The sequence below is a fragment of the Nicotiana tabacum genome, chromosome 21 (genome assembly GCF_000715075.1).
Source record: "Nicotiana tabacum cultivar K326 chromosome 21, ASM71507v2, whole genome shotgun sequence".
Lineage (NCBI taxonomy): Eukaryota > Viridiplantae > Streptophyta > Magnoliopsida > Solanales > Solanaceae > Nicotiana > Nicotiana tabacum.
Window position 1 is genome coordinate 9,288,351 of NC_134100.1, and position 10,174 is coordinate 9,298,524.

The 10,174-nt window shown below is 33.2% G+C and overlaps 1 protein-coding gene across 5 annotated transcripts; it reads right to left on the bottom strand.

Moving 5' to 3' along the window:
* Positions 1–569: 569 nt before the first annotated feature.
* LOC107789652 (homeobox-leucine zipper protein MERISTEM L1) lies at positions 570–7,698 on the bottom strand. Of its 5 annotated transcripts, none has more exons than XM_016611512.2 (13): positions 7,329–7,698; positions 6,990–7,057; positions 6,034–6,308; positions 5,702–5,819; positions 5,038–5,226; positions 4,276–4,716; positions 3,679–3,780; positions 3,189–3,389; positions 2,929–3,103; positions 2,571–2,842; positions 2,056–2,151; positions 1,574–1,960; positions 570–964 (listed from the first exon to the last, which is right to left on the bottom strand). In XM_016611512.2, exons 3-12 carry the CDS (start codon positions 6,255–6,257, stop codon positions 1,586–1,588), a joined length of 2,193 nt encoding a protein of 730 aa, XP_016466998.1. In that variant the 5' UTR covers positions 6,258–6,308; positions 6,990–7,057; positions 7,329–7,698; the 3' UTR covers positions 570–964; positions 1,574–1,585. The 5 variants fall into 5 exon arrangements, with proteins under 5 accessions (XP_016466998.1, XP_016466997.1, XP_016467000.1 ...); XM_016611511.2 differs by having other exon boundaries at positions 7,246–7,697; XM_016611514.2 differs by lacking the exon at positions 6,990–7,057 and having other exon boundaries at positions 7,329–7,465.
* Positions 7,699–10,174: the final 2,476 nt, after the last annotated feature.

The following is a 10,174-nucleotide window of genomic DNA, read 5'->3' on the forward strand; positions in this document are numbered from 1 at the left end:
CTACTGTGGAAGGCTTGTTGAGCTGTCAATATACGCTTGGCTTGTCGGGTTTTGGGATTTGATGGGATGTAACGACCAGCCCAACATGCCAAGCCCATATTGACGACTCTACAAATGAGGTAGAACCCTTTTTGATATGCTAAATTAAGCTTTAATTTCTAATTGAATATCGGAATGAAATGTCCTAAAGAGTCCTAATGTTAATTAGGATAGAATAGAATCACTGCCCCGGAATTGATTATTCTTTTTTTTTTTTTTACTTTTTATTAAGTTCGATTCTAGTTTCAAGTTCAACAAGAAAAAAAAAGGAGTGCGTTATTTTTAATCTTAATGTTTTTCATCTCTTTCTTTTCCTGTTTTCTCCGCTCTGTGCAATGATCTTATACATTAACTTTATCTCGATTAGATACTTATTTTGCTTAGGATTGAGGCATAACAAGTGTTGGGATAACTCATGTTATGTCTATCGAAAATAACCTCTCTATCTCTAAATATGTTGTTGTTTCATAACACATGCTATATTTAACTAGAATCAAGTACAATTTTGTTCACAAGAAGGAATGTGAAGATGTTCACAATTAATTAACCTTCTATTGAAATAAAATAACTCATGAATTTGTTAGCAAAAACTAAGATTACAAAGTCAAAACTAATTTAACCTCCTTAAAACGCAAACTAAAAATGCTAAAACATAAGCTTCAATTTGACAATTTTTTTGAGTTTGATCATGAAATGTAAGAAAGCCTAGGTTTACATATCATAAATTCAATTACTTTTGAAGTCAATACCCGAACCTATTACACTTGCATTTTGGCCAAATGCAAATTTCCTTCTTGTTTTCCCTAAAGCAAATGCCATGTATAGCAAGGATTTACATGAGGTGCGTTCTTGACTTCTTCCCTAAGCCTCCCAACAAACATTGAGTAAACTCATCCTTCTTTCCTCCTCCATCCTTCAATTTTAACTGCAGTATACAGCGGCGGAGCCAGAAATTTTACTAAGGTGTGTCAAAATATAAAAAAATAAAAACACACGAAGAAAATTAGGTGAGTCAACATATAATACAATAACAACAATCCAGTAAAATTCCACTAGTGACGTCTGAGGAAGATAGTGTATACGCAGACCATACTCGACCCCAGAGGTGTAGAGAGAAGTCAATATATAGTATACATGCAAAAAAATAAATTTTGACCTAGCTAAACAGTGTAACTTTCTGGCGAATGCATGTCAAATGACATTCCTTAACGTAAGGTGGCTCCATCACTGGCAGTATATGCATACACTAACATTAATTGGTATATATAGGATTTGATTTCGTATACATTGACACTGTAAAGAATTTTCATGCAATTCAATTTAATTTAGCACGTCACAGCAAATTGCATGTCTTATGGTCGGTTACTATGATCTATCTTTTAGATGACTTGATAGTGCAATAATTTTTTTACATCGTAAATTTTTCAAAAATGGTAACTAACTTGCGCAATTTAAACTGCATTGATAGAGCCAATTTCTTTATACTATCAGTGTGTATACTCAAATCTGATTGATAACCATAGCAATGGCTTACCTTAGATTTTCATCAAGCGTTGTCGCACGCTACAGCTGTTTTGATCCTTTCAACAGTGCATTTGATGAGACTATTAACTGTTGCAACCGATCCGAGTGAGAGTTTTGCAGTTGGAACTGAATCAACTAATATCTGAAATGCAACAGTGAGTAGTGATCCACCATTCCCAACTTCAGCAACATTATTTCCTCCACAATGACCACTCGTCGAACCATCTGGTAGTATCGCGAATCCAGATGGTAAAAGAGCGACATAATCAGGGTCGCCACCACTTAACACCACATTCATTGCAACAATATCAACTGGTGCATAAATAACATAAGAGCCGGTAGAATCAGTTGAACTTTCTTGTAGTATTAGCATATTACTCTGGCTTGAATTTCCACTCTGCAACAAAATTAATTAGCAAAAATTAATTTACAATCTGTTGGTGGTGTCTCTGTTGTTGAAATTAATGAAATAGATAAGTAAGAAGACGGTACATTAACGCGGAGTAGAGATACACAGTTGCCAGGATCGCGACCATTTGCTATATGTGCCATTTCTTGAACTAGGCCTCCATTTGAAAGTATATCCCACTGCATATTTTATGGATAGTCAGATTTTGACAACAGAATATAACAATTGTAAATAAACAATGCAAACCTTGTTGACCCAAATTGCATTATTAAAATCAACAAAATTGAAACTGAGATGATTGGGATGGTATAGATAAGTACAGTCAAACTTCGGTATAACAACATCGTTTGTTTCAGATTCTTTTGGTTGTTATAACGAAATACTGTTATATAGAACATATATTATAACATAACATGAAAATTGATTCCAAAGAAACTTGGCATTTATAGTGATTGGTTGTTATACAACGATGCTGTTATAGAGAGGTCTGACCGTATAATTTTGGTTATACACAATAAATTAAGTGAAAAGCTTGTATGAAAAAGATTTCTTGGAATAACCAATCGAACCAAACCATTGACACCGTATAATGATTTACCTCACTTCTGGAGTTTTCATCGCGAAGAAAATCAAAGACTCTTTTTGGAGGAACTGGCAACCAAAATGAAGTGGCAGCACTCAGGACTATACCAGGAGGTCGCCCTGGATCATCGATACTCTTTCTAGTCATAACCCTAACATCATCGGCACCACTTCCGGATAATGTAGTCCAGGTATGAGCAGTTGAGGCACCAACACCCGCACAGAAACTCATTACCATCCTCTCAGCAAGTTTTAACATACTTCTTCGACCTTCAGGACTCGTTATGACTGCAACGAAAACTTAATCGAATCAAGATCACAAGAAATTATGTCTCCAAATAGATAAAAGGGGATAGTTAAGATATGTTTATTACCCCCAATATCCCCTGTTGGAATGTTATTAGCCATTGCACTTGCGAGTCGTTCACATTGTCTATCCAACGTTGCTACCCAACGTTTCGCCCCAAATGCGAGGCCTGAATTAACAAGAGGTCTGTAGATATTATGGACAGCTCTATCATCCACTTCAATGTGCTCGAACCACGTAACCTGGAAGAGAATATAAGCAAATTAGTAAATCGACGAAATGCCAATACTTATTATGATGTTTTAAATTTCAGAGTGGCTAACTTACCTTGGAATAACCATTTGGTAATTCTTGAATTAAACAACCAGATGGCCTTCTTCTACAGCGCGACGTAGAAGTAGGTCGCAAATTGTCCAGGGAAACATCAACTACAGCCCAAGTTCCATCAGAATGGTGTTTACAATATCGAACAAAATAGTTTTCACGAGTTGGAACGAGTGGCGAAGGAACCTGGAACTCAGCTGTCATCTAAAAAAAGTATGACAAACACACCAGTTAGAATAGTAGTAATATTATGCATATACATATACATATATAAGATTTTTGCGAAATTTACGGGATCTGGTGACCCTTCAACGGTACAAGTCGGTCCACCTCTGGCTGACAGTACAAAGAATTGTAACATTACTCGTATATTTTAACATGTTGTAACAGTTCAACTGTCTGTAGGTTACTAATTCCATTTTTATGGATAATTATATGTTAGGATAGTTAAGATCAAGAAAAATGTAGAGGAATTGTAGAATCCAAACCATACCACTTGCAAAGCTCCATTGTAATTTCCAGCAACACCAGTTGATAAGACTTCCAATGTCATTGCCCTTGATACTAGGCCAGCAAAAACACTTGACCATTGATTCTGAAATCAATACCACATTACATATTAAACACAAAAATTAGTATAAATAAAAAGGCAGCCCGATACACAAGGTATCCTGCGTTCACGCAGGGTCCATGGATGGGCCACACCCCAAGTGGTGTGACGAAGATAGCCTAATCTAATGTGGCTGCTTCCACAGCTCAAACCCATAACCTATATGTCACACGGAGACAACTTTACCATTATTCCAAAGCGGTTCACAAAAGGTAGAATCACCAAAACACAATTAAAGACCAAATTAGTAAATCCTTCATCCCAATTCATTTGAAGGTATTTGAATGGTAAATAGTTTAAGAAGTAAAAGACTTTGAAACTTATGATCTAAAACAACTCATCGAAACTTGTGTGGTTGCATTTTTACTAAATATAGAAAGATGCCATTTTGCTTGGCACTGACTATAAATAAAACAGTGTAACATAAAATGGGACAGAGGGAGTAGTAATTAAATCTCTAATAAAAAAATGTTTCCTTACCACATCCATCAAAATTTCAACTAAATTGATGTGATTCATAATAACAACAGCAGATTCTCTTGAGGCTTCAGATTTAAGGCCCAAAGGTTTGGGCCCAATTCCTCTAGGAAATGTCCTCACATATTCTTCTTCACATAGTGTCTCAGTAGAATTATCTGGGCTTGAAATCCACAAAGGTTCTCCAGTTTGGGCTATTCTTATTAATTCTTCCATTGCTGCAACAGCAAGTTCAATGATAATGGGCTTATCAGCATCTGTTGGGCCTGAAACTGATCTTAAAAGATCACCGGCACTATACATTTCTCCAACTAGGCCCGTTTGAGGCCCAAGACTTCCAACTCCAAGATCAAGTGAACGAGTTGATCCAGTAGAAGGAAGATTTGGATAGTTAAGCATTGGTTTCCCAACATATTTTGCTGCAATTCCTGATATCCTGTCAATCTGCAAAAAACACAATGAAAAACCTTAAGTAGTTAGCATAAATTAAACTTTTTGTCCCAAATTTATACAATTTTCACAAATTTAAACAATTTTACTTCATCCTTTTAATAATGTCTTTCTCCTATAACTAACAATCCTTTTGTCCCAATCTATGTGGCATGGATAAGATTTCAAGAGTCCATAGCTCGAACTCGTGGCCTATAAGTCACACAGACACAACTTTACCATTGCTCCAAGGCTCCACGTCATTAAACTATATTCTGTGTGACGATACAATAAATTCATGATTCAAATGCATAGTAGTTATACATGTAGTGGTACCTCTTCTCTTAGACGAGCATTTTCAATTCTCAAATGCTGTTCGTCAAATGACATCTCTCCAATGGCAGCAGGGCCTCCACAGTTTGGACATGTAGCATTGCCGAGGGCTTCTTTATAGCGTATGTTCTCTGCACGAAGCTTCTCATTTTCATTCCTCAATTGTGAGTTCTCATGTCGTTCATGTTGAGCCTGCAAATAATAATAATAATAGGAATTAGACCACTAAATCAATGCAGAAATTTTAAACGGCTCCTTTAAAATGACTCTAAATCTTATACTATATTTCTCATTCATGTAGGCATTTATTTGCTCTTTATAATTTTTAACCGCTCCTTAAAATGTCCCAAAATCTTAACTATTTATCATATATACAATCATATAATGCTCTATAAATTTTTAAAGATTTTTATTTTTGTGCAACGACATTGCAAGAATTTTTATATTATCAGTTCACTTAAAAAATGATTACATATAATCGGCCTATAAAAAGTGGGAATAGTGATCTGGAAAATAAGATAGGTTACCAAGGAGTACAACAAACTCAATGTAATATTTCTTTTTTAATTTTGTCAGTATATGTAAGTTAAATTCAATTTTAAGTATATTTCATAAAATGAATGAGCAAAAAGATGGGAAAATTGACTGAGGAACAAAATGAACCCACCTTCATTTGAGTACGCTTGTTCTGGAACCAAAATTTCACTTGCAAAGGCTCTAATGCTAATCGTTTTCCAAGTTCTTTTCTTTGTTTATCATCAGGATGAGGACACTCTTTGAAAAACCTGAATAAATAAATATTTTGCGGACTTAGGTTATATTTAGCAGTAATACTAATGAATAGAGCTTATATTTATACTCTAATAAGTATAAAAAAAATTGCAATTATAACTGTAGGTAACTACTCATAATAAGTTGAATTAGTCACCGGGAAAGTAACATAGACAACTATTGTAACAACAGATTAAATTACACTGATAGTATAATAAGCGTGCTTACGATTCCATTTCTTGAATTTGAATTTGTGTATGTCGATGATAACGTTTCTTCTTATTGGGACGTTGATTAGGATCTTGATCATCACCAGAAGGATTTTCCATAATATCAGTACCTGATTTGGTGTCAAATTCATCATCTGGAATCAAGTCTAACTCATTTTCTGGTGATTTATGTGACATATCAAGTAGATGATGGTGGCTCTCAAACATGTTTGGCTGAAACATTTTGACTTAAATCTATATATATCCGTTCTTGCTAAGCTATGGATTTGTTACCTGCCCAAAAAAAAAATAGAAAATAAAATTAGTTACTATATAAAGTGTGGACAAAACACAAAACCTTAGGAAATGAAAATAGAGAAAAACACAACTTGAGTTTTATCACAAGCACATGCATAAATTACACAATTTTTGTGATATGCTAAGTTAACGTTGACTCAGAACTCACGGCGTCTAAATTTTGGATATGTCATTGGAAACAGATCTCAAAAAAAGTACAAGAATTTGGAGAGTCAGTCAAATATTGGTTAAAATGACTTACTTTTCTTGGATTTGAGCCTTTCAAGAAAACCCAATGTTCATATTAATTCTCCTATGATAATACAAAAAATGATACAAAGCCCATAAAACCCTAGAAAGACTTCTCCCTTTTGTCTTTCCTCTTTATATAACTATGAGTAATAGTTTTTTGTTTTTGACTTCTTAGAATTTGAGGGAGTTGAGTTTAATATTTTCTTTTAATTGTGTCTGAAGAAAAAATAAGTAGGATAAATTTACAAATAACAAATGGGAAAATATGACTTTGGTTTTGAGATGTCAAAAAAAATCTCTAATTTCTCTCTCTTGTCTGGTTTTGATGTGCCAAAAAGACTGAAATGAGAAATTTTTAGGAAAAGAACAAAGACAGAGTTGACACTAAGAGAACCCAAATATTGCCAGTTATTTTTTATTACTTACTTAAAATACCCTCAGATAACGTCCACGAATATTTCGGCAGATTCCAACTACAGTCATATTTCTCATTTCTGCATAAAAATATAACGGAAAAATATATAAGTCAAAGTTAGAAATTAAAGCAATTTGAAAAGTTAACACTCATATGGTGGTTTTTGAACAAGTAAAACTTAGAAATACACGCACAACCACAACACCAACGACCTAGTAAAATCCCATTAATAATGTCTGGGAAAGGTAGTGTGTATGCAGACTTTACCGACTCCTTTCCCGAGAGAATAGAGAGGCTGTTTACGAAATATCTCGGCCCACACATACACACACAAAACTAAAATAACTCACAATATCTTGAAGTCTTGAAACAAAAGTAAGAAAAAACCCTCTTGAAGTTTTAGGGTTTAGATCTGATTTGCAAGCAAAAAAAGTAGGTTAGAAAACCACTTTTTGGAGGTTGAAAGTGTGGTTTCCTTTTCTTTTTATGTGCTTTTCATATGGTAAAAAAAACAACTATCTTGTGAATAGAATTTAAGAAGAATTGTTGAGGCAAGAAAATTAAAGAAGCAAAAGGAGATATGAGAAAAAGAGAGTATATGAGAGATATAGAGAGAGAGAGAAGATGAAAAGGGATTTGGAGAGGTGATAGAGAATGGAGAAGAAAGGAAAAAGGGGAAGAAAATAGAGAATATATGTGACAATTAAAGGAGTTAATGCAGTTTGCATAAAGAGGATGCAATAGCATTTAATGGCGGGAGGAGATGCTGTTAATGATATTGTTGAAGAGAGAGAGAAAAAAAAGAATATATATATATATGTGTGTGTGTATAGTATATCTTTAAATTTCTTGTGTAGGGGTATGGTGAAACAACGTATGCCTTCTTAACTTCTATATTAGCAGAATATACAGCTCAAATCTCACTCGATCCAAGACTTCCTATTTTTTTAATTTATAATTGTAGTGTTTGGGCTTACGTATATCTTGACTAATTTTATATAAGGTACTTGCTATCTTTTATCAGGACAAATATTGAGTTACTTTATCCATCAAAATTTGAACAGGTGCAAAGACATCAACTAGGGCTTTTTGTCTCCGCTGGATTTGAATCAAGTCTTCATATTTCTATATGTCCATTCTTTTTTTTTGTCTATAACTTTGTAACAGTGGCGAATGAATCATCGAAAAGTTAAACTATACAAATAGTGTAAAATAAAATCTTTTTGTTCCCCTTAACATAAGAGAAATACATGTTCAAATCCCCAGTGCAACAATTTTTTGTTTCTTAAGTCCCATCATAATAATAGCCGTCTCCATCACTGCTTATATATATTGCGAAAAATAATGAAAACAAAAGCTTCTATACACTAGGTTTTCTCTTGATAGATTTTGTTTTAGTTTTACCTACAATACTAATTTCTTTCTTCTCTCTATTTATTGCTTATGCTTTTTTAATTTCTTTTGAATAAGTAATAAATGCGTTTTTCTTGACTAACTAAATGATGAGCATATAGTCTTAATCAGAGTTACCAACGGTAAAGTAAAATGAAGGATAAGAAACTAATGGCGTTTACTAGAATTTGAGTCTATACAAATATATTCATGAATATATTTATTTATAATTATCAACTTGCTGAGTCAATTAGGAAATTTGAATATCTTAATTAAATTTTATCTTGTTGAGAAATTGTGAAGGTTTCAATGATCTTAGTTCAGTTTGCATGGTATAAATACATGCAAAAATTTTTGATGTATGTATTTCAAATTAAATCTTGTTTAGAACACTATGAAGACTAACAAATAAGGTAAAGTAGCTAAATATTCAAATATTGCTGGTAAATTGTGGCATAAGACATTTAATTCGAAGTAAATGTTTGTTTAATAGTATATTCTAATTTTCTAAAGTAGCAACGAGTAATTCTTTTCCAAAACAAAATGTATAACAACGACAAAAACAACAAACCCAGTTATTTCCCATAAGTGGAGTCAGGGGAGGTAGTGTGTAAGTAGAGGCGGAGTCAGGATTTTAAGTTTATGGGTTCGGGATTCTAATCGTTTTAAGTTACTAGGTTCTCAAGTAATAATTTATAAATATTCAATGAACTTTTTAAGACAAATACAAAGTTCGAACCAAAATTACTGGATTCGGCTGAACCCGTTGCCGGATTTCTGCCTCCGCCCCTGTGTGTAAGCAGGCCTTACCCTTATCCTGGTAAGGCGGAGAGACTATTTTGGATTGACCCTCGGCTAAAGGAAAAAAGTGTATAACATAATCAAATTGGCTTCATAATCCTCCTTTGTTTCCAGTATGCTAATCAATAATTAGTATTCTAATAAGTTCATTTCCTCTAATTTTTGTTATCCAAGGAAAGTCCAGACAAGATACAAAGAAAAAGACTCTTGTTTGAGATTACAGGTTAGATTTGTTATGAGAAATTCAAGATTTTGCAATCCCTTGCAATAAATCCAATCTAATCCAATATATTTAATTAGTGTCCAAATATGGTGAGGATTTTTCCTAAAATACAAATATATGTATATTGAGTCAACGTTATGTAGATTAAGCAAAATCTGATAGATACATACTATAACCCTTCCCATCAGATATTTGTACGCATGCAAATATGATCTTGATTTTGTTTCTTATTATACCTTTTTATTATTATATATAAGGATATGTACACAGTATCTAAGAGCCTCTTTGGCCAAGCTTCTGGGAGGTCAAAAGTATTTTTTTCCTCCAAAAAAGTACTTTTTAAAAAATTTGAGTTGTTTGGCCAATACAAAAAAATACTTTTTGCCAGCGGTAGAAGCAGTTTTTCTGCTTTTGGGAAGAAGCAGAAAATTCTAGCTTCTTCCAAAAAGCAGAAGCAGAAGTAGAAAATAAATTTATTTAGGACAAAACTATACTCACCATAAATTTATATTTTCCAAACTATCCCTTACTAATTTAAGTTTTTTCTTTTTATTTTTGTTTCTAGTTTTTAGCATCTTATTAAAATTAAAGATATCATATATATATGAATCATATTGTAACTTTTCAAAAAATTTATTGACCTTTCTTGTTTTTTATCTTTTCTTTGTGTAATGTCTCGTAACTTTCCAAATTATCTTCTTCTTTTTTCGCACTAAAGCAAATTATTTGCATCTTCTTTGGATTATCAATTCTCTTCCTACAATAATTATTTATAATTTC